This window comes from Gnatocerus cornutus, chromosome 4 (genome assembly GCF_029298725.1).
Source record: "Gnatocerus cornutus isolate USDA-ARS CGAHR chromosome 4, icGnaCorn1.1, whole genome shotgun sequence".
NCBI classification, from domain to species: Eukaryota; Metazoa; Arthropoda; class Insecta; order Coleoptera; family Tenebrionidae; genus Gnatocerus; species Gnatocerus cornutus.
Genome location: NC_142236.1, coordinates 2,153,689 through 2,178,756, shown reverse-complemented (window position 1 = coordinate 2,178,756; position 25,068 = coordinate 2,153,689). Strand labels below are relative to the sequence as shown.

General features: G+C 33.2%; 1 protein-coding gene across 2 annotated transcripts in view; it reads right to left on the bottom strand.

Moving 5' to 3' along the window:
• Hr39 (Nuclear hormone receptor FTZ-F1 beta) overlaps nucleotides 1-25,068 on the bottom strand; it is a 33,259-nt gene that overhangs the window by 6,566 nt on the left and 1,625 nt on the right. Inside the window, exons 1-3 of one of the 2 annotated variants that reach the window (XM_088034400.1) lie at nucleotides 23,224-23,501; nucleotides 5,042-5,415; nucleotides 1,914-2,345 (exon numbers count right to left, since the gene is read on the bottom strand). In XM_088034400.1, the coding sequence (XP_087890526.1) occupies nucleotides 1,914-2,345; nucleotides 5,042-5,347 (738 nt within the window). In that variant the 5' untranslated portion in view covers nucleotides 5,348-5,415; nucleotides 23,224-23,501. Of the gene's footprint in view, nucleotides 1-1,913; nucleotides 2,346-5,041; nucleotides 5,416-23,223; nucleotides 23,502-25,068 lie in introns of those variants that run through there. The other variant, XM_088034399.1, reaches the window with a different exon arrangement.

Sequence of the window (25,068 nt, the reverse complement as noted above, 5' to 3'; positions counted from 1 at the left end):
AGTAATTTAAGAGTAGTAACCTTCACAAATTTCATTGCTTTAGAGCAAGAACTGACAGAATAAGGTGTTTTATTGGAAAATGTTGGAAATTTTTGTGTCCTCTCCAAAATAAAAATTTCTAAAATCTGTGTCTTTTGCTCTATGATTTTGAAATTTGGTAAAATTAATTAGTAACTTAAAAGTAGTAATCTCCGCAAATTTTATTGCCATAGATCAAAAACTAACAGAATTGAGAATTTTATTGTAAAATGTTGGAAATTTCTGGCTTCTACAAAATAAAAATTTCTAAAATTTGTGCCTTTCGCTTTATAATTTGGAACTTTGGTACAATTAATTAGTAACTCAAAAGTAGTAACTTTCGGAAATTGCATTGCCGCAGAACAAAATCTGACAGAATTAGGCATTTTATTGTAAAATGTTGGAGATTTTTGTCTTCTCCAAAATAAAAAATTCAAAAATGTATGTCCTTTGCTCTATAATTTTGAAATTTGGCACAATTAATTAGTAATTCAAAAGTAGTAACCTTCGTAAATTTGACTGCTTTAGAGCAAAAACTGACAGAGTTAGAAGTTTTAATAAAAAAAGTTGGAAATTTTTGGCTACTCTCCAAAATAAAAATTTCTAAAATCTGTGTCTTTTGTTCTATGATTTTAAAATTTGGTACAATTAATTAATAAATCAACAGAAGTAATCTCTGCAAATTTTATTGCTGTAGAAAAAAAACTGACACAATTGGAAATTTTTTTGTAAAATGTTGGAGATTTTTTACTTCAACAAAATAAAAATTTCTAAAATTTGCGTCTTTCGCTTCAAAATTTTACAATTAAATACAACTAATAAGTAACTTAGAAGTAGTAACCTCCGCAAATTTCATTACCGTAGAGCAAAAACCGACAGAATTAGGAATTTTATTGTAAAATGTTGGAGAAATGTTGGCTCCTCTCCAAAACTAAAATTTAAAAAATTTGTGTCCTTTGTTCTTTAATTATGCAATTTAGTACAATTAATTAGTAATTTAAGAGTAGCAACTTCCGTAATTTTCATTGTTTTAGACTGACAGAATTAGGAGTTTTATTCTTAAATGTTGGAGATTTTGGCGAAATTAAAATTTTCTAAAATTTGTGTCTTCCGCTTTAATACTTTGGAACTTTGATACAATTAATTAGTAGTAACGTAGTAGCGTTCGCAAAATTCATGGCCGTAGAGCAAAAACTGACAGAATTAAAAATTTTATTTTTATCAAAACTCTCGTGGTTTTGTAGCATTCCCAAAAAAATCGGGAATTTCTATAATTCTACAGAATGTCCTACAATTCCATAAAGGCGTTGAATTTTGGAGATCGTTAAGATTTTTAGTTTTTTAAGAACGATAATCTGAGATTTTCTGGACTTTCAGAAACTGTTACTAGATCCTCTGAGATCCTAGGATTCCCAGGACTTTCAAGGACCTTCTAATTCATAATATTCCCTTAAAATTTTTCGACTGTGCCGCAGGATTCTCTGTGATTCTCCACAATTCGGGAGCATTTTCAAAAACTCCCTAATATTCTGGAGGTTTTCTGTGATTCCCCGGAGTTCTGTGGTAAGACTGAATAGCCCGATTTTGTAGTAAAATCGCAAGTCACGGCCCTGGAAGTTTTCTCCACATCTATTAAATCCAATTATCAATTTAAAGCAGCATACAATCATTGTTGACTAGATTAAAGCCACACGTAATGATAAATAATTCAACGTCGTTCCAACGTAGGCACTAATTAGCCACTTTCAAGTGAATATCAAATTCATAATGTCAACATTTCTGCAATTTAAAATCGCACCTTAACATTTGCACGCGTGGGCAGAACAATAAATTAATCAAAAGCACAGAGCGACATTCCTTGAAAAAAATGGTAAAAATTTTTCAAAAACACTGACCTGAATAGGACTGTGAGTAGGCGAAAACTGTTGCGTTGGCGACACTGAAACCGAAACACTCGAATAACTACAACAGCTCGAATGCGACGCATCACTATTGTTCCGGCTCAAATTTGGGGTTAGCGTGATATGTCTTTGTGTCAAGGGGCTCTGGTTCGGCGAACTGAACACACTGTATGCTGAGTGGATGGCGGAGTCGGGGCTCGGCGTCGGCGGGACGTTCAGCGCCTTGTGCATTAGGTCCTTGTGGCTGATGATGGGGACACCGGTCACGGGGTGTCTCTGGCTCAACAAGGGCGAGTTGCTCGGAGTGCTGTGGATGGAGTAGTTCCCCATCGGGGGCTGTTTTAGCCTCAGAATGGGGCTCTCTTTCGAGTCAAGGCCCACCATGGTGTTCAATTTGGGCTGAGAGAGCGACAAGTTTTCCGGCACCTGGAAGAAACCCATCAGTTTTAACGTGGCGGAGTTAAAATGGCATACACCTGATTTCCTAGTGATTTCCCTTATTTTCCTAATGATTTGTGAAATCATTAGGAAATCATCACAAGGAAATCAGGAAGAATCAACTGTGAATTACCAAATACATTTCGATATATCAGGCTACTGTTGTCATAGAACACAGTTACAATGGAAAAGATGACTGTCGATTTTTCAAAACAGAATTTATTGAAAAACGTTGACCTATTTTCTTTATCTGACTGGTCATTTAATCGAACTAATCTTCAAATCAAATAAAAATATAAAATTAATAAAAAAAACCTCTCTATATAAAAGAGATGGTTTTTATCAAAGAAAATTGTTGGATCAAATCTTGGTGTTGACAAAAATTATCAAAAATATACAATTTATTCCCAAATACCAACTTAATAATTATAGTAACAATTCGGTACCTTAGAAGCATAAGGGACAATCTTCAATTTTTGTGAAAAATTAGTTAAATAATGTAATTTTAGTTAATTCCTGTAATTCCTTTATTTTTTTGTGATTTTTAAAGACATTTGTGGAGATTATCACTCTCGACTGCCTTATTAAGAGTGTCGATTTAGAAAAATTTAGACCGAAAAAGAGAATTTTTAGAAATTTTGATTTCTAGGAGCAAAGAAAAATTTTTGTTTTTTGACCAAAAATTTTTAACGACCTGTGGGTTCTTCATTTTTAATGCCACTCTAACCAGATTATTGGAATTTAGAAGTCTTGACTGTCTCATATTAAAAGTACCGATTTAGAAAAATTTAGACCAAAAAAAATAATATTTAGAAATTTTTATTTGGGCAACAATGAAAATGTCCAATTTTTTCAACACTGTAATTTCGTTATTTTTAGTGCGACAGGAACAAAATTTATGCATGTTGTTTCTTTAGTTTGTTTTAGAAATATCACTAATTAGCAAAAATTTAGATCAAAAAGACGAATTTTTAGAAATTTTCGTGTTAAGAGCAAAAAAATGCCACCAATTTTTTTTAAGATCCTGTAATTTCTTTATTTTTTAAGCGATTTTAACGAAATTTGTGGAGATTATGACTCTTGACTGTCTTATTTACAGTACCGATTTAGAAAAATTTAGACCAAAAGGAAGAATATTTAGAAATTTTCATTTGGACAACCGTGAAAATGTCAATTTTTTTCAACACTGTAATTTCGTTATTTTTAGTGCGATAGGAACGAAATTTATGCATGTTGTTTATTTTGTTTTTTTGAGTAATATCACTAATTTGCAAAAGTCGAATTTTTAGAAATACTCGTGTTAAGACCAAAAAAATGCCACCAATTTTTTTTAAGATACTGTAATTTCTTTATTTTTTTGTGATTTTAACAACATTTGTGGAGATTATTACTCTCGACTGCCCTATTAAGGGTGTCGATTTAGAAAAATTTAGACCGAAAAAGAGAATTTTGATTTCTAGGAGCAAAGAAAAATATTTGTGTTTTGACCAAAAATTTTTAACGACCTGTGAATTCTTCATTTTTAATGCCACTATAACAAAATTGGTGGAATTTATAAGACTTCACTGCCTTATTAAGAGAACCGATTTAAAAAAATTAGACCAAAAAGAAGAATATTTAGAAATTTTTGGACAACGGTGAAGATGGCATTTTTTTCAACACTGTAATTTCGTTATTTTTTAAATTTATGCATGTTGTTTCCTTTGTTTGTTTCAGTAATATCACTAATTTGCAAAAATTTTGATCAAAAAGTCGATTTTTTAGAAATTTTCGTGTGAAGACCACAAAAATGCCACCATTTTTTTTAAGTTCCTGGAATTTCTTTATTTTTTATGTGATTTTAACGAAATTTGTGGAGATTATCACTCTTGACTGTCTTATTTACAGTGGCGATTTACGAAAATTTAGAGCGAAAAGGTGAACGCGCTTTTTTTTTGGTGTCAAAAGAACAAAATTTGTGGGCGAATTTGGGTTAATTTTAAAATATCTTTGTTAGTCATTATTAATAACGTTTTACCTTTGTTTTTATTAACATTTAATTAACATTGTTAATTTTTTTTGAAAGTTTCTATTACTAAGTGGGACTTACGTCCAGATTATCTCATTTTTCGTATTAGAGGCATAATGAACAAGTGTAAAAATATGCCCAAAAAATTATTTTTGGATCAAAAGTTTTAAATACGATTTTAAATAAATAGTCATCAATAACTCGCTCTTAAATTGCATATTTGAAAAATTTAAAATACCTGTTTTGTTAATTTTCTCAAAACTATAATTTATGGAAATAAACTCTTATGCTTCTGAGGTACCAAATTAATCAATCAGGCTAAAATATTTATCGTAATTAATAATTAGAAACCACAAATTTGTCAATTTAACAATTTATTAATCGAACAAACTGCCCAAAAATAGCATATTTGATCGAAAATTGAACTCATACTCGACTGAATTTCATAGAAAAGAATTTTTATCTTAAGTTAAGTCAGTCGACGGGTCCGCTTCCCTTAAATTTTTCTTAGGTTTTCCTAACCTTTTACTTAGCGAGCTGCCAAGAAACGTCTATGAATTCCAAACGGTCAAGTTCGCATAAGTTTAGCGTAGGGTTTTCTTAAGTACGACTATGAATTCCACCCTTTTGCACTGATTTCCTAGGGAGGCCAACCCCTCGAGTTCCGGAAACCCACCTGTGATCCGCTGTCGTCGTCGACGCACATGTCCCGCTCGTGGTCGCTGAGCTCGCCCTCCCACGACATGGGGCGAGGGACGTCCGCCCCATCGCGCTTCTTCTTGTGTCTCATGTTAACAGCGCATTGGAAGTCGATTTGCGCGACTTCCGCGTCCGAACTGTCGAGGACGTCGCCGTTGGTGAGGCCAGGATGTGGCGCGCTCCTGGTGCGTTGGGGCTCCACCTCGCAGTTGGTCGAAGGGTACGGGGGCTCCATGTTGATAGGGGTGACGGATACGTTGGGAGACCTCATGTCTGCGGCCATGACGGCCTAGATCAGCTCACCCCCACGCTGCTGAAGGTCTCTGGCATCGTTTCCTCAGGAGGCATCAACTGAAACAAAGAAGCACAGTTTCAATCTAGACCAAGACAAAACAAGCCTCGATAATTCGCTTTCTCTCCTACAAACAACCTTCGGGCTTTGATAAATCGGGGCCCCCCGACATGACCACTTTCGTAAATCGATCAGATTTTTATACAAGAGTAAATGACCACGCTGACGGCGCCACAGATATTATGACAAAAGTCTGCAGACCGCAGTAATGCGTGGGTTGACGGTGTCGGTAAACAGAGTCCAGACGACATTCTTGTAACCTCCAATTAGTTTTGCATACACGTAGCGAAACCGTTCGCCCTTGTCGCTACTGCGAAAGAAGAAATGAACAGATTTGCACAAAAAATGCGAGATCAGCGTCTGTGTGGGATTTTTTCGAAATTTTCACGATGACCTCTGAAGGGGCAAAAAATGGGACCGTGACATGAAATTCATGCTAATTTACGACCAACCACCAAAGCGAAATCTGGGTTTTGGCCACTGGAAGTGCCATCCATAGTTGAGCTAAAGCAGAACGGAAATAACTTCGCATGACTCACAAGGTTTTTTCTGCGATTTTATAATGTCTTGCGTTGTAATAAGATAAATGATGTTAAACGCTTTCTGGGATTAAGTCGTAACGACAATGGTATTGGCGATAAATTGCAAGCAATTACGCAAATGTATAAATTGCTGTACGTTGTAACTACATTCATTGTAAATTAGAAAAATTGAATTTTTGAATTCAGGATATGCGAGAAAAACGATGGCGAAGACAGAATTTTTTATCGTTTAAAAAAAATCAAAAAAATCGACGATTGATTTTGGATAACTACTAGTTAAATCGTTTCTAACTCAAAATTAGGACAGTTTTGGATTATCCCCCGTAAAATTTTTAAAACAAACCAAAAATTTCAATCATTTTAAATAAAAAATCGTAACTTGACTTGTTTTTATTCCAAAATATTGAAACTTGGGAGGAATTACTATTTTGGATCTGTTTCTTAAGTGTGATAAATTTCAAAATTTTAAAGCAAGAAATAAATTTTTTTAAAATTTTTATATTCAGAAAAACTAAAAATGTCTAACTTTTCGAACAAAAATTCGTAACTTGACCAGTTTTTATTCGAAAATAATTAAATTTTAAGAAATTACTAGTTTAGGCCTGATTCTTAAGTGTGTTAAATTTCCAAATTTTTGACCAAAAAAAAGGAGTTTCAGAAATTTTCATTTTCACAAAAACCAAAAATTTCTATCATTTCGAATACAAATTGGTAACTTGGCTAGTTTTTACTCCAAGATAATGAAATTTAGAGGAATTACTATTTTGGCTGAGTTTCTTCAGTGTGCCAAATTTCAAAATTTTAAAGCAAGAAAGAGAGGTTTTAAAAATTTTTATTTTCGCACAAACCACATATTTCTATCATTTCGAATAAAAAATCGTAACTTGGTCAGTCTTTATTCGAAAATATTGAAATTTGGAAAAATTACTATTTTAGGTCCGTTTCTTAAGTGTACTAAAATTCAAAATTTTAAAGCAAAAACGAAAGTTTTTAGAAATTTTCATTTTCGAACGAATCAAAAATTTCTATCATTCCGAATAAAAATTCGTAACTTAGCTAGTTTTTATTCCAAGATAATGAAATTTAGAAGAATTACTATTTTGGGAGTTTCTTAAGTGTGCCAAATTTCAAAATTTTAAAGCAAGAAACACAGATTTTAAAAATGTTCATTTTCGCACAAACCAAAAATTTTTAACATTTCGAAAAAAAATTCGTAACTTAGTCAGTTTTTATTCCAAAATATTGAAATTTGGGAGGAACAGACTTTTGAATTTTTTATCTGTTTCTTAAGTGTGATAAATTTCAAAATTTTAAAGCAAGAAATAAAGTTTTTAAAAATTTTTATATTCGGAAAAACTAAAACTTTTCGAATAAAAATTCGTAACTTGACCAGTTTTTATTCGAAAATAATTAAATTGTAAGAAATTACTAGTTTAGGCCTGATTCTTAAGTGTGTTAAATTTCCAAATTTTAGACCAAAAAAAAAGGAGTTTCAGAAATTTTCATTTTCGCAAAAACCAAAAATTTCTATCATTTCGAATAAAAAGTTGTAACTTGGCCAGTTTTTATTCGAAAATGTTGAAATTTGAAGGTATTAGTATTTTGGGTCTGTTTCTTAAGTGTGCCAAATTTAAAAATTTTAAAACAAGAAAGAGAGGTTTTAAAAAATTTTATTTTCGCACAAACCACATATTTCTATCATTTCGAATAAAAAATCGTAACTTGGTCAGTCTTTATTCGAAAATATTGAAGTTTGGAGGAATTACTATTTTAGGTCCGTTTCTTAAGTGTAGGAAAATTCAAAAATTTAAAGCAAAAACGAAAGTTTTTAGAAATTTTCATTTTCGAACGAACCAAAAATTTCTATCATTTCGAAAAAAAATTTGTACCTTGGCCAGTTTTTATCTCAAAATATTGAAATTTGGAGAAATTATTATTTTGGGTCTGTTTCTTAAGTGCGATAAATTTTAAAATTTTGAAGCAAGAAAGGAAGTTCTAAAAAAAATTAATTTTCGTACAAACCAAAAATTCGTAATAATACAAGGTGTTTATAAATGTTTCTAGCATCAAGGGCGACTATGAAATGTCAAAGAAATTTGCCGCTCATTACAAATGTGGGTTTCGATTTTTCAACTGACATTTGCAGTTAACCTCAAACATGGAACAAAGTAAGTTTTGAAAAATAAACTGTTCTAGTTGTGGTTTTAAACCTGAAAATCAAAAACTTGGACACAAAACTGTAACTGAAACGTCATTGATGTAAATAACAATATAAATAATTTTCAAGATAGTTATATTCACTATGAAACAAAGCGGCAAAATAGTGTACGACAGGAATTCCAGAGCCACCCTTGATGCTAGAAACATTTATAAACACCTTGTACTAATAGCTTAAGTTTAAAATCCGAAATTTTAATAGGCCATAACTTAGTTATTTGTTATCGTACATGAATTTTGAGCACTTATTAAGAATCTTCGTCAAATTCTGCGTAAATGAACACCATATAACCAAAGTTTGCCCGAAAAATAAGCGAGGTATCGATCGAAATAGATTTCAGACATAAAATATAAATTTTATTACCTTAAATACAGTTTTTGCGGACGTTGCTGAATAACAAATGATCCGCAACAACATTTTTTACGTAAAGCTCACAAAAACACATTCAAACTTTTTACTATGTATGATTAATTATTTCTTGAAAAACATCAAATTGTCAAACGTTTTTTTAGCATAAAATAAAATCCTGAAGTAATTATTAAAAACGCCAAGAAAATTGTGTTAGATTCACTTACAATAAAATATTCACATTATTAAATCAAATAAAGTTGTTTAATTGTTATGTTGTATTGAACGACAATGCGACTATTGAGTCCGAAAAAGACTCATTCTAAAGACTTAAATGAGTCCATAAATTTGTTATTTTTGGGAACGTATAAATAAAAAAAATTGTAAATTGTAAAAACTACGGAGGAATAAAAAAATCTTGGATCATAGAAAAGCATGAATGAAGTTTTAAAGAATCTCGAAAATCTAAATAAACTACGCCAAGATTTTTTACCTCGTATTAGCCCAACTTTTGTTCAGTGCCAACTCAAGCGCAGAATTTTTTTTCCCCTCAGAGTTTATTGACAGACTTACATATTTAGTACCTACTAATCGAATCTTGACGATATAAAGCTAAAAAAACCGAAACTCGATCACCTTGTGTGCGAATTTATCGAATCACGAATGGAATTTTTATCGAACCGCAATGTATAATTTGATTTAACCGCGAAAATAGGGAAACCTGGGAAGAGGTCGTAATTTAGCACATACCTCTCCGGTCTTCTTTTTTCCGCGGATCTTTTTTATGACTCTTAATTATAGGACGGACTGTATATTTACTGCCAAAAATGCTTCTACCATAATGACGACAATTTATATTCATCTGGTTATTGCATTAGTCAGGCATTTCGAGCAAGAACCTGTCGGTGCACTCCACCTACCCCGTGGAGATTTTCGCGAACATCTCCAGGAAAAAATCCAAAGCATCCATTAATTAAGGTAATAAATCATACTTATGAAACGCGAGGTTACAAAATACGAGTCCATTCACATCCGAACTGGTGCATTCACGCAAGAATTACCGCACAAGTCGATGCAGTGTCTTTTGCAATTATAACGGATTGTTTTTAATTGAGCAATTATAGAAGAAAACCGGCAAAAGGACAAATGTGTGATTTGCATCGCACATAAATATTCAAGATTTTAGTCTGGGAGGATCTTCCGTTAGGTTCCGTTACGTCCACCAGGTGTGCGAGGTCTCCAGAACCAGAGTTTCGCCACAGATGATAAGCGACTCTAAAATCGGCGTTTGGCCAAATTTCGTCGCGGTACCGTTCAAATTACCAAAATTACACCCGTCTAAAGATTTTTGAAAATTTTTCTTCGTTCCAAAATTTCTAAAAAAATTCTCTTCGGCTCTATAATTTTGGGATTTAGCACAGTCGATAGCTTACTCAAAAGTGGCAACCTTATCAAATTTTATTACTGTACTATTCAAATTATTAAAATTTCGCGCCCCCAAATTTTTTTTGGACGTTTCGGTTTTTGCTCTAAAAGCCTGTAATTTCGAACAGTTGATAAGTAGCGTAATTGGAGTAACTCCCCCCCCAATTTTATTGACATAGTCCAAAACTACCAGAATTACAAATCTGAATTCGAAAATTTGGAATTTTTTATTAGTACAAAATATAAAAATTTCTGGAATTTGTTTCGTTTGCTCTATAATTTTGAGTTTGGGCACCGCTGATAAGCGACTCAAAAATAGTCGTTTGGCCAAATTTCGTCACGGTACAGTTTAAATTACCAAAATTACACGCGTTTAAAGATTTTTGAAAATTTTACTTCGTTCTTAAATTTCTAAAAAAAATTTGTTTCGCTCTATGATTTTGAGATTAAGCACAGTCGATAACCGACTCAAAAGTAGCGACTTCACCAAGTTTCATAACGACAACCTTCAAATTACCAAAATTACACGCTTCAAAATTTGTTTTTAATGTTTCGGTCGTCCATATCAACGAAAATTTCTAAAATTTGTATTTTTTTTTCTAAAATTTAGAAATTTAGCACAGTTAATAGGTAGCCCAAATGGTGGAACTCCCCCAATTTTTATTCGCATAGCCCGAAAACTACCAGAATTACAAATTTGAATTCGAAATTTTGGATTTTTTTACTAGTACAAAATATAAAAATTTCTAGAATTTCTTTGGTTTGCTCTATAATTTTGAGTTTTGGCACAGCTGATAAGCGATTCAAAAATAGTCGTTTGACCAAATTTCCTCGCTATACCTATTCGTTCCAAAATTTCTAAAAAATTTCTCTTTCGCTCTATAATTTTGGGAGTTAGCACAATCGTTAAGCGATTCAAAAGTGCCAACTTCGCCAAGTTTCATGATGGCACCATTCAAATTACCAAAATTACCTTTAAAAATTGATTTTAATGTTTCGGTTGTCCATATCAACGAAAATTTCAAAAATTTGTACTTTTAGTTCTAAAATTTAGAAATTTAGCCGTTGATACGTAGCTCAAATGGAGGAACTCCCCCAATTTTTATTCGCATAGCCCAAAAACTACCAGAATTAAATAAAAATTTGAAATTTTGGAATTTTTTATAAGTACAAAATATAAAAATTTCTAGAATTTCTTTCGTTTACTCTATAATTTTGAGATTTGGCACAGCTGATAAACGACTCAAAAATAGTCGTTTGGCCAAATTTTGTCGCGGTACCGTTCAAATTACCAAAATTACACGCGTTTAAAAATTTTCTTCGTTCTAAGATTTCTAAAAAATTTCTCTTCCGCTCTATAATTTTGGGATTTAGCACACTTGCTAGGCTACTCAAAAGTGGCCACTTCGACAAATTTCATTACTGCACCATTCAAATTATTAAATTACGCGCCTCCAAAAAAATGTTTTCGATGTTTCTATATCAATAAAAATTTCTAAAATTTTTCTTCCTTGCTCTTAGTCTGTAATTTAGCACAGTTAATAAGTAGCTTAATTGGAGTAACTCCCCCCCAATTTTATTGCCATAGCCCGAAAACTACCAGAATTACAAATCTGAATTCGAAATTTTGGATTTTTTTTGTTAGTACAAAATCTAATTTAATAATTTCGAAAATTTGTTTCATTTGCTCTATATTTTGAGTTTTGGCACAGCTGATAAGTGACTCAAGAATCGTCGTTTGGCCAAATTTTGTCGCGGTACCGTTCAAATTACCAAAATTACACGCGTTTAAAGATTTTTGTTCTTCGTTCCAAAATTTCTAAGAAATGTCTCTTCCGCTCTATAATTTTGGGATTTAGCACAGTCGTTATTTTACTTAAAAGTGGCAACTTCATCAAATTAAATTACTGGACCATTCAAATTATTAAAATTACGCGCCCCCAAAAATGTTTTTGGATGTTTTGGTTGTCCTATATCAATAAAAATTTCTAAAATTCTTTTTTGCTCTAAAAGTCTGTACTTTAGCACAGTCAATAAGTAGCTCAAGTGGAAAAACTCCTCCAATTTTTATTCGCATAGCCCGAAAACTACCAAATTACAAATCTAAATTCAAAATTTTGAAATTTTTTATTCGTACAAATTAGAATTTGTTTCGTTCACTCTATAATTTTAAGATTTTGCACAGCTAATAAGCGACTCAAAAGTAACAATTTTGCCTAATTTCGTCGCGATACTGTTCAAATTACCAAAATTACACGCGTTTAAAATTTTTTGAAAATATTTGTACGTTCGATGTCAATAGAAATTTCTAAAAATTTTCTCTTCCGCTCTAGTCATTAAGCTACTCAAAAGTAATAATTTTGCCAAATTTTGTCGCGGTACCGTTTGAATTACACGCATTTTTTAAAAGTTCTAAAATTGATCTTTTCTGCTCTAAAAATTTGGTGACTTTCCGAATCTGCTCCCCAATTTTCCTCATTCATAAATACCACACCTCTGCATGAAGCAAGAAATGCATAACATGGAAACCATGAAACAGAAACCTCCTTTTCAATAAGCATCTTAAGATAAAACCGTAAAAGACAAGCATCTTCGCACACTTTGCTCTCCTAGATTTTACAAGTTTTTTCATAACATTTCTCTATAATTTCATTATCAAAGTTGAACGATGCTCGTGGGAGCCCCTTTCAATTCCATTAATTCTTTAGCACCTCGCATGCAGAAATCATCTTTCGACACCGCGTTGCGGCAATCCTGCTTTTGCTGACCGTTGTCTTTCGTAATTTCATAAATAACAACGCAACTATTAATTTAATAAATGGAAACTGTACAAGTTGCCAACACCTTATATGGTTTTATTAATTTATGTGCAAGTGTGCATGTGCAGTTGTTCGGTAGGCATTTCTATGTGCATATTGGAATGCACACCGATCTGGGTGGAGCTGTGCTGTAGGGTCAAGATACCGAGTCGATATCAACGCTGCAAGAAAAACTCTTGTAAACGCGACCACCGCGGGCTTGCCGCTCGAAGAACAAAAAATGCGCTTGACAGATCTCGACAAACTTCTTTTTTTTTGATAATTATGGTTTATGATCGCCGGTGTGAATAGATTGATTGTTGAAGACAAGTTCGGGAATTTCTCTTTTGATTGTCGCTTTCATCAGAAGGATTTTCTTTGTTGGGGTTTTCATCGGGTACTGTTATGTAAATTGAGTTTCTCAATTAATTCTACTGCGTTAAGTGAGAATGGTTTATTAAATTAGCGCTTTGTCGGAGTGCAAATGGAGAAATTATGCGACGTGTTAATTCTAGAGATGGTTTCTTTTGAGTTTCTGACGAGAGGTTTGCTGAAAATAGAACCGGAAGAACATATTGTGGCAATTTCAGACTTTTATAGGGCAATTTCATTTGCACAGGCTTAAAGTTTAAGGAATTATAGGTTTGCATGCTCTAGGGTTCAAACTACCAAAATTACACGCCTTTAAAAATTTTTGAAAATGTTTTGTTCGTCTATCAATGAAAATTTCTAAAATTTATATTTTATGATCTAAAACTTAGAAATTTAGCACAATTGAGAGTTAGAAAAGTATTGAAATTTTTTACTCTTGTAAATTACAAAAATTTCTAGAATATGTTTCGGTTTTTCTATAATACTCAAAAGTAATCGTTCTCCCAAATTTCGAATAAAAATTCGTAACTTCGCCAGTTTTTAGTCCAAAATAATGAAATTTGGATGAATTACTATTTTGAGTCGGTCTCTTAAGAGTGATAAATTTCAAAATTTTAGGCCAAAAAAGAAGAGTTTTAGAAATTTTCATTTTCGCAAAAACTAAAAATTTCTATCATTTCGAATAAAAATTCGTAACTTGGCCAGTTTTTATTACTATTTTAAGATTGTTTCTTAAGTATGTTAAATTTCAAAATTTTAGACCGAAAAAGAGAAGTTTTAGAAATTTCCATTTTCGCAAAAACTAAAAATTTCTATCACTTAGAATAAAAAATAGTAACTTAGCTAGTTTTTATTCGAAAATATTGAAATTATAGGGAATTACTAATTCAGGTCTGTTTCTTAAGTATGTTAAATTTTAAAATTTTAGACCAAAAAATAGAAGTTTTAGAAATTTTCATTTTCGCAAAAACTAAAAATTTCTATTATTTCGAATAAAAATTCGTAACTTGGCCAGTTTTTATTACTATTTTAGGGTAGTTTCTTAAGTATGTTAAATTTCAAAATTTTAGACTAAAAAAGAGAAGTTTTAGAAATTTTCATTTTCGCAAAAACTAAAAATTTCTATCACTTAGAATAAAAAGTAGTAACTTGGCTAGTTTTTATTCGAAAATATTGAAATTATAGGGAATTACTAATTTAGGTCTGTTTCTTAAAGTATGTTAAATTTCAAAATTTTAAACCGAAAAAGAGAAGTTTTAGAAATTTTCATTTTCGCAAAAACTAAAAATTTCTATCATTTCGAATAAAATTTGTAACTTGTCTAGTTTTTATTCCAAAATATTGAAATTTTGGGAAATTACAATTTTAGGCTAGTTTCTTAAAAAAAAGTATGTGAAATTTCAAAATTTTAGGCCAAAAAAGAAAAGATTTAGAAATTTTCATTTTCGCAAAAACTAAAAATTTCTATCAGTTCGAATAAAAATTCGTAACTTGGCCAGTTTTTATTACTATTTTAGGCTAGTTTCTTAAGTATGTTAAATTTCAAAATTTTAGGCCAAAAAAGAGAAGTTTTAGAAATGTTCATTTACGCAAAAATTAAAAATTTCTATCACTTCGAATAAAAAATAGTAACTTAGCTAGTTTGTATTCCAAAATATTGAAATTATAGGGAATTACTAATTTAGGTTTGTTTCTTAAGTATGCTAAATTTTAAAATTTTAGACCAAAAAAGAAAAGTTTTAGAAATTTTCATTTACGCAAAAACTAAAAATTTCTATCATTTCGAATAAAAATTTGTAACTTGCCCAGTTTTTATTCCAAAATATTGAAATTTTGGGGAATTACAATTTTAGGCTAGTTTCTTAAAGTATGTTAAATTTCAAAATTTTAGGCCAAAAAAGAGAAGTTTTAGAAATTTTCATTTTCGCAAAAACTAAAAATTTCTATCATTTCGAATAAAAATCCGTGTCTTTTTATTCTAAAATATTGAAATTTGGAAGAATTAATATTTTGAGTCTTACTTACACGCGTTTAGAAATTTTTGCAAATTTTTGTTTGTTCTGCCAATAAAAATTTCTAAAAATTTTCTCTTTCGGTCTATAATCTTAAGATTTGACACAGTCATTAATCTACTCAAAAGTAATGATTTTGGCAAATTTCGTCGCGGTACCGTTTGAATTACCAAAATTACACGCGTTAAAAGATTTTCTAAAATTGGTCTTTTCTGCTCTAAAAATTAGAAGTGACTTTCCGAGTCTTCCTTCCAATTTTCCTCATTCATAAATACCACACCTCTGCAAGAAGCAAGAAACGCATAACATGGAAACCACGAAACAGAAACCTCCTCTTCATTAAGCTTCCGGCGAAGACCGGATTAAGCAACTTGAGATAAAACCGTAAAGGACAAGCATCTTCGCACACTTGCTCTCCTTCTAGATTTTACAGGTTTTTCCATAACAAGCTCCGCGACCTCCAACTCAGCCATCTGTTGACTAGTCGTGGAGGAAGATGTCACTCTTCTGACCCCAAACCCGACCTTCCTAACCTTGTAATTTCCCGCATTTCCATATTACCAAAACACGCAAGTCGCGTTAGTTTCTCGAACGAAAACATTCTTGCAGGAGCGGCTTCACTCAGCACGAAATCCTCCACGTTGTCAGTAAACAACGCTTATCACTTCTTATAAATAAAAAAGGATCCGTTGCATGTGAAGACACTCCCTCGTGCCCAACATCCACAAGGGCACTCACTGTGGTGAATGTAATTATCTTTCTTGCAACCCGCTGGGTTGTTACGACACGAAACCGACCCAAAACGATGGAGAAAAAAGAAGAAACGCTTCTCCGTTGTCTGTGTCCTCGGAAGGTCGACCACGGCCTCTTATTAAACATGCTAATTATACATGTATAGAGAGAGGGCATCAGGAAAACATCCGTCGAGGCCGCCGGCGGACGGACACTCAACTTGATTCACATCAACAATAATCGCATTCCAGCGAGTTGAGCGGCTCTTTACAAAAAGATTATTTCGCAAGGTGTATCAACACTGTGTGGTCGACAGGATCAACTTTTAATTGATGGAGCTCGAGAAGCTGGCCTCCCAGGAAATCACTGGGAAATCACAGGAATTTACTAGGAAATCACAAAGCAATCAGTCGAGTAAAATTACTAGCAACAAAATCAACGAAATTTTCTAAGATGTCACTGAATCTGAAGACAGAGCATTATTCCAATACTATTAGAAATCTGTCAAATCGAAGCCTGCACAATTTAAACAAAAATTCACAAATTATTAGGTACAGTAGAACCCCGGTTAATCCGACCATCTGCGTTATCCAACCAGATTTCTCGAAAGTAGGTGTTTTTCGGAGTTTGACTGTACATTTTTTCGTTACAGTTTTTTTTACGTCCGTAATGATTAATTTGTAGCTTAAGAAATTAAAAACAAAATATAAGCACATACATTATACATTTATTTTACTTGTTAAATAATACTTTGTATTATCCGAGTTACCTTTATTCTCGAGCAGGGATGAAAATCAGAGTTCTACTGTATTCCAGTGTAATCGAAAAATATACAATATTTTAGTAGAGAAAAAAATTACATATAAAAAAACTCGACTTGCCTCACTCAGTTGGCTGAGTTTGTTTTTAATTACGATGTGGCGATTTTGTAAACTTGCGCATTTTTTACCATTCTTTTGCGTACAACTTAAAAACGGTTTATAATACTGCCACACAACTTTCAATTGAAAAAAAACATAAGATTTTAAGTTATGACCGTTTCTGTTTAGCAAAATTTTCAAAACTATACAGGAGGATGATTAAAAGACGCCCATGAGTGGAAGTCCCATATTTTTTTCTGTTAAACCATTTCAGAAATGAAAACAAAATTAATCTAAACCAATTCTTTGTTATAATACGGATTTTTTTCAAAGAAAAAGTTGGCAATGCTTCTCAACACTTTCTAGTAAAATTTTACATTCGGCAGTCTGTTCCTGAGCAACTAATACTAAAAGCTTTACAATGTTGCAACATTGAAAAAATTTCTGCAACGCCAAAAAAATGTACTTTTAAAAGTTCAAGAAACTTGGTTTAGCACTTTTTGGCAACATCCGCTATCTAAATACGTAAGGCAACATACGCTATTTCATTCTCAATTCAAAATAAGGTAGAATAAAAGTGTATGTCGGATTGAGTTAAAAGGTGTTAAGCGAGAAGAAAAATGTTTGATGGTGCTTCCAACATAGATCGTCCTATGTTCCTTCATATTAAGCAAATATCGTAAGTTAACAATACCTCTTATAAAAAATTATTAATTCGATTTAAAACAATCCACTCATAGCATCAATAACATCAATAACATCAATAACAATCAATAAGATTTCTATTTTAAAGTAATACATCTACAGATCATTAAATAATATTAAAAAAAAACAATTTTTTAAAGCAATGTAATTAATTCCAAAAAAAGGTCAGCGTAAGGGTTTGAACACGCATGAAAAAAGTGTCTACGTTTTTTATTATTACAACAATATCAACATAGCATGGTAAATGTCATAATTTTTAACATACGGCGAGTTTGTAAAATTATACCTAATCTAATTGCCTAATTGAACATCCACAAAAATGGAAGTTAGCGATGGCTCTTTATATTATGTTCCAACTGAACTAATACGTTCTTTTTCAGTCATTTTAATTTAATCAGGATCTACAGAAGACACAGTGAAAAAAAATGCCAGAAGGTCGTCGATGTCGACGGTGGTCCGTTCATAAATTTCAGCAATACCCGAAATTCCATGCTCGCAACTGTATTCATAATTGAAATGGTTAAAAGGATGAGATTTGTCATTTAACACAAAAAAAGTTGTTTGTTGTTTGTATAGTATTGAAAACGTAAACTGCAACTTGCTCTATCTCAGGCAAAAATTAAGGAAACACCCTCTATCTCAAGCATTTCTTCAGAAAATTGTTTTATTTTACTGAAACTTTTAATAATCGTTTGAAACACAATAAAAAACAAATGTAGAGGATTACTATTCCAAAAATGTATTTAATCTAAAAAAAAAAACAGTTTTTTTATTGTCCTGTAAAGTTGCAAAAATTGAGATTGCGTAAGTTGCCACTTAGACGACGATATTATTAACCGTAAAAAATCTAATCTCTACAATTAAATTCTAATAAATTTTTTAACGAAATATAGTTTGTTTAAAAAAGAAAGCTTCTTATCTTAGTTAAAAATGCACATATTTCGTTTTGGTTTTCAATTTTGGGCTTAGAAAAGAATCATTTGCAACATGGTAGGTAGAATGAACGCCTTTTTTTCATCACCCTGTATGGGCGTTAAGTTCCATTTACAGATTGTTAGGACACCTTTATGATTATAATAGGAATAATCAAGGGCCCCATCGTATCAGTCTGAAATCATTATGCTTTACCTAAGTTGATTATTGAAAATTTTCAAGAAATCGGGGATAATCGAACAGTCTTTGATAATTCATAGTTGATTCTTCTTGATTTCCTATGATTTTCGTAATGATTTCGCTAACATTTCCAAGGAAATCAGGAAAAATCACCAGGAAATCACAAAGAAATCAGGGGAGATCACAGGTAATCAGAGGAAATCAGGTGTATGCCATTTTGGGGCATATTAACCCCTGGATGGAGCTTGATGACAAAGAGATGGAAGGAAGTTGACTCTTAACCTTTACGCGGTGAAAGCGGAGATACGCCATTATTTCTAAACGCTAGAGGATCCTCTCTTCGATTTGGTTACAATTATTCATTGGCCTTCCCAATACGCTCGTTTTCACACCTTGACTTAATTTGAACTGTTTGATATTATCGGTATTTACATATCGACACGGACTGCTTCCTATAAAACCATTCCAATCGTGACGGCAATTTGTCTCCAATGTCAACGACAAAACGGCACAATACACCCTCCATTAAACGTCCAATTATGGAATTAGGCAATCACGTTATATAAAATATTCAAAATTCGGCCTTGTTCTCACGCTCTGGAGATGTTGCCGGTTCCACTCCATTACCGTCACGTCAGCCACCCTATGATGGCATAACCTCCCCGAGGGCCCACATCTCCGTTTCGATATCAACCAAACATTTAGCAATCGTTTAAAATGTAATTTTTCTTAATACCACGAGCCGGTTTACTTCAATTAGAATGCGGATCTACGACTACCTCTCACATTACCATGAATCTGATTAGGTTAGTTGAACCGCAATGCGGGGTTATGAGCGTATTTACCTTTTTATTGGAAATTATTCGAATACCTCAGAGACATCTGCATAAGCGGATGCTGCGATTATTTCATCGGCGAGCTGAGGACGGCCTTGTTGGAAATGAGGAACGTAATGTGAAACTTTTTTTTAATTGTGTCTTTCGTTGTAAAATTTTTTTAATAATAACTTACCCAAATTTCATTGTTGTACCAGTTAAATTACCCAAATTACGAGCCTTTAAGAAAGTCGAGAAAAATTGAATTTTTTGGTTCGTTTTCAACATTTTTTTTTTAAATTACGTCTTTTGCTCGAAAATTTTGACATTTGGCAAACGTGATAAGTAACTCATAAGTAAAAAATTCCCCAAATTTCATAGCTATACGATTCAAATTACCCGAATTATTAGCTTCTAAAAAAGTCGAGAATTTTTGGTTCGTTTTAAACAAAGGAAATTTTTAAAAATTGCGTCTTTTGATAAAAAATTTTGGCATTTAGCACAGGTGATAAGCAACTCAAAAGTAATAACTTCTCCAAATTTTACAGCTGTAACATTCAAATTACCCGAATTACGAGCCTCTAAAAAAGTCGAGAAAAAAACTGACATTTCTTGGTTCGCTTAGAAATTATTTTTTTTAATTGGGCATTTTGCTAAAAAAAATTGACATTTGGCACAGGTGATAAGCAACTCAGAAGTAATAATAACTTACCCAAATTTCATTGTTGTACCACTTAAATTACCCAAATTACGAGCCTTTAAGAAAGTCGAGAAAAGTTGAATTTTTTGGTTCGTTTTCAACATTTTTTTTTTTAAATTACGTCTTTTGCTCGAAAATTTTGACATTTGGCACACGTGATAAGTAACTCATAAGTAAAAAATTCCCCAAATTTCATAGCTATACGATTCAAATTACCCGAATTATTAGCTTCTAAAAAAGTCGAGAATTTTTGGTTCGTTTTAAACAAAGGAAATTTTTAAAAATTGCGTCTTTTGATAAAAAAATTTGGCATTTAGCACAGGTGATAAGCAACTCAAAAGTAATAACTTCTCCAAATTTTACAGCTGTAACATTCAAATTACCCGAATTACGAGCCTCTAAAAAAGTCGAGAAAAAAACTAAAATTTCTTGGTTCGCTTAGAAATTATTTTTTTTTAATTGGGCATTTTGCTAAAAAAATTTGACATTTGGCACAGGTGATAAGCAACTCAGAAGTAATAATAACTTACCCAAATTTCATTGTTGTACCATTTGAATTACCCAAATTACGAGCCTTTAAGAAAGTCGAGAAAAATTGAATTTTTTGGTTCGTTTTCAACATTTTTTTTTTTAAATTACGTCTTTTGCTCGAAAATTTTGACATTTGGCACACGTGATAAGTAACTCATAAGTAAAAAAATTCCCCAAATTTCATAGCTATACGATTCAAATTACCCGAATTATTAGCTTCTAAAAAAGTCGAGAATTTTTGGTTCGTTTTAAACAAAGAAAATTTTTAAAAATTGCGTCTTTTGATAAAATATTTTGGCATTTAGCACAGGTGATAAGCAACTCAAAAGTAATAACTTCTCCAAATTTTACAGCTGTAACATTCAAATTACCCGAATTACGAGCCTCTAAAAAAGTCGAGAAAAAAACTGACATTTCTTGGTTCGCTTAGAAATTATTTTTTTTTAATTGGGCATTTTGCTAAAAAAATTTGACATTTGGCACAGGTGATAAGCAACTCAGAAGTAATAATAACTTACCCAAATTTCATTGTTGTACCACTTAAATTACCCAAATTACGAGCCTTTAAGAAAGTCGAGAAAAGTTGAATTTTTTGGTTCGTTTTCAACATTTTTTTTTAAAATTACGTCTTTTGCTCGAAAATTTTGGCATTTTGCACACGTAATCACTTTTCCAAATTTTGATTCCAGTAACATTAAAATTACCCGAATTACGAGCCTCGAAAAAAGTTAAAAAAATTTAGGTTCGTTTTAAACAATGCAAATATTTAAAAATTGCGTCGTTTCATAAAAAAAATTGGTATTTGGCACCGATGATAAGCAACTCAGAAGAAGTCACAATTTCATTGATGTAACATTAACATTACCCGAATTACGAGCCTCTAAAAAAGTTGAAATTTTTTGAACAATAAAAATTTAGAAAAATTGAGTCTATTGCTCGAAAATTTTGGAATTTGACACACGTAATTAGAAACTCAGAAGAAATAACTTCCCCAAATTTCATTGCAGTAACATTCAAATTACCCGAATTACGAGCCTCTAAAAAAGTTGAGAAAACAGTTGAAATTTTTTGGATCGTTTAGAACAATAATTTTTTTTAAAAATTGAGTCTTTTGCTCGAAAATTTTGACATTTGGCACACGTGATTAGTAACTTAAAAGTAATAACTTCCACAAATTTCATTACTACACTTCAATGTACCCGAATTACAACTCTAAAAAAGTCGAGAAAAAAACAGAAATTTTTTGGTTCGTTTTAAACAATAAAAAATTAAAAAAAACTGAGTTTTTTGCTTGAAAATTTTGGCATTTGACACAGGTGATGAGCCACTCAAGAGTAGTAACTTCCCCAAATTTAATTCCTGTACCATTCAAACTACCCGAATTACGAGCCTTTAAAAAAGTCGAGAAAAATTTTAAGTCCGTTTTAAACACTAGAAAAAGTCAAGAAAAAAGTTGAAATTTTTTTGTGTCGTTTCAAACAATTAAATTTTTTAAAAATCGAGTATTTTGCTTGAAAATTTTGACTTTTGCCACACGTAATTAAAAACTCAGAAGTAATAACTTCCTCAGATTTCATTGCTGTACCATTCAAATTGCCCAAATTACGGGCCTCGAAAAAGTTGAAAATTGTCAGATTGTCCTAGCAATATATTTTTTTGAGTCTTTTGCTCAATTTTTCCCACAAAACGAATTTCAGAAACTTGTGTTCTGCTCTAAAGCTCGCCCAGGTCCTTGAATCTTTTCGGACTTCCCAATCCCAGCAAATTTTCCGTTCTTTCCCGTTTCCCCTGCACATTCTCTCTGCAGCAATCTCCAATAACCTCGACTTTGCTGCACATAATTGTCGTAACTTTTGCAATGGAATGTGTGGTGTTTTCATTTTTTCCTAACGTTTGTATAATGCGTTTCCAATCGATAGGTGAGCTGTGAGCTAATTTATCATTAAAAAAAAAACCGTTCCAACTGCACGCTCATTTAAAACTGGATTGTCATAATTATTATTATCCGAAGATTGTAATTAATTTCAACAACAGTGTGTGAGTCAAAGCATTTCCTAAAACATACAAGGTGTGCCGAAGGTACGGGTGGTCTCGAACGGTTCGAGGAAGTCCTTTTTATCCGCGGCGAATGTGAAGGATTTAAAGTGACAAGATGGCGCACAAAATGGCGGAAAACCAAATTTCACCGGCTCACCTTGACCTGGACGTCGCGTCTTTTCGAAAAAAATCAAAGAATCGAAGCTATAGAAAGACGAAAGACGAGTCGGTCGTAAAACACCTGTTCAACGTGTGTATAATTTCCGGCGAATTAGTTTCACTTTGTATGTTTAGTACAATCGTCAATGTCAACACGCTTGTAATGGATACTTTTTATCAGAGAATGGAAAAAAAGACAAATTCCGAATGTTTGTCTCACTGTTACATGAGTGATTTATTTTAGTAGTTTCGACCTTGCCACGATTTTTTTTTTTTTAAATCTAGTGTGTTCTTGTCAACTCGCCCTGCCTGCTGCGACCGCCAGTCCTCTCAATAATCTAAAATCGAATCAGCCGTCCTCGGCGTTAGATAACAAACAAAAACATCGCCGGAGCTCCACAATGAATCCGAACCGTTTTATAGACAGCGACTATACGTACATCAGTCCGTGGTGGGGGTAAGGTCAAGGCCCTTGGTCACGTGTTCAACCTCAAGGTCATTCGGCGAATCAAGTACAACGGCACCGTGTCGTTGGAGGGAGATCCTTCCTTCCCCAGCTAACTAGATGACGATGGCGTTGGTAAACCAACAGCACTGAACAAAAGTCACACGTGGAAAACTCGTTGGATTTGGTGGTTTTTCCTCCAGGAAATCCGACGCGTGAGAGACAGCGGCGTCGACGGTGTCTCAGGTACCACTACGCGACCGCTACTACTACCTGTTTGGCGCACATCGACATCAACCTGACTGCGGGTTATCGCGGCCGCGTGCAACACTCAGCTGGACGTTTGGTTGGTTGGCTGGTGGCTTGGGTTCGTTCTTTGTCGGTAGAACGGAGAGCCATGGGACGTGAGAAAGGCGGCAGCGGCGGCGGCGATGTGCCCGGGGAAGGACGGGTGTGTGCGGTCGATGCAGTGGCGTGCATGTGACCTTTCGGCTTAATAACGGTGGCGTCCAGCAGGCTGCGGATTCCGTCTTGTGGTGGCAACTCTGCCTGTCAAAACCTCTCCGGAAGAGGATGTTAAAACAACCGACCGAAACGCGGGGGAAAAGGAAAATGGATATTAACACAGTGATATTAGCAATAAATGGACGGAAATGGTTAAAACAAAACCGCACGTATCGTCGACGTGATTATTTCCCTCCTGGACGCAGCAGACTGGATAAGCTCCTCGCTGTCTTTTGTTGCTCGAATTTTTTTTCGTCTGGGAAAAATTTTTACGGACCGGGGAAATAAGATCTCATGCGAAAAGGGGAGACAAACCGGACACTGTATAATGTACACACGTGCTGGGGGGAGACAAGGGGGCAAATAATATAGATATAGTCGCACCCATATTCTTAAATTGCTCTAAATAAATACACGAACTTTAAATATCATCATCCGGATTGAACAAAATGCTCCAAAAGTCCTTTCACTCATGAATTCGCAATATTATTATTAAGAACAATGCGTTTTTACAATCGAATTCCGATGTCTGCAAGAAATAGGTCGATGCGGTCCAAAATAACACTCCCTGAAAAATTGTGACTTGCAAATCTACCGGGTGTGGCCAAAAATGTCGGAATAATAGCACATATTTAATGGCAGCTATGCCATATACATTTTAAGCGAGTTTTTTAATCATTCAGTGTAGTATGACCATTGTACACAAGTCTACTATAGCCACGAATTTATGAGAGTCAAGTCATATTTCCACGTGTTGGAATATAAACGTCCAATTGCGGTGAGTTTCTGGCCAGTATACGCACGTTTTCGCACGAACAGAAACCTCAACTTGATCCTCATACAAAATTGTAGTTGTAGTAGATAAAGCATAGTATTTGACTCGTGGATAATAGGATATTTAATACAGGTATACGATGATAAAGTTTTAAGCGAGTTTTTGATCATTCAGTGTAATATGACCATTGTACAAGAGTCAAGTACTATGCTTTATCTACTACAGCCACGATTTCATATGAGAGTTGAGTCATATTTCCACGTGTTGGAATATAAACGTCTAATTGCGGTGATTTTATGGCCAGTATACGCACATTTCTGCAAGAACAGAAACCTCGACTTGCCCCTTATATAAAATTGTGGCTGCAGTAGATAAAGTATAGTATTTGACTCGTGAATAATAGTACATTATGGAGGTACAATAATAGCCATACTGTATACGATGAAGAAATTTTAAGCGAGTTTTTAATTATTCAGTGTAATATGACCTTTGTACACGAGTCAAGTAGTATGCTTTATTTACTACAGCCACAATTTTATATGCGAGTCGAATCATATTTCC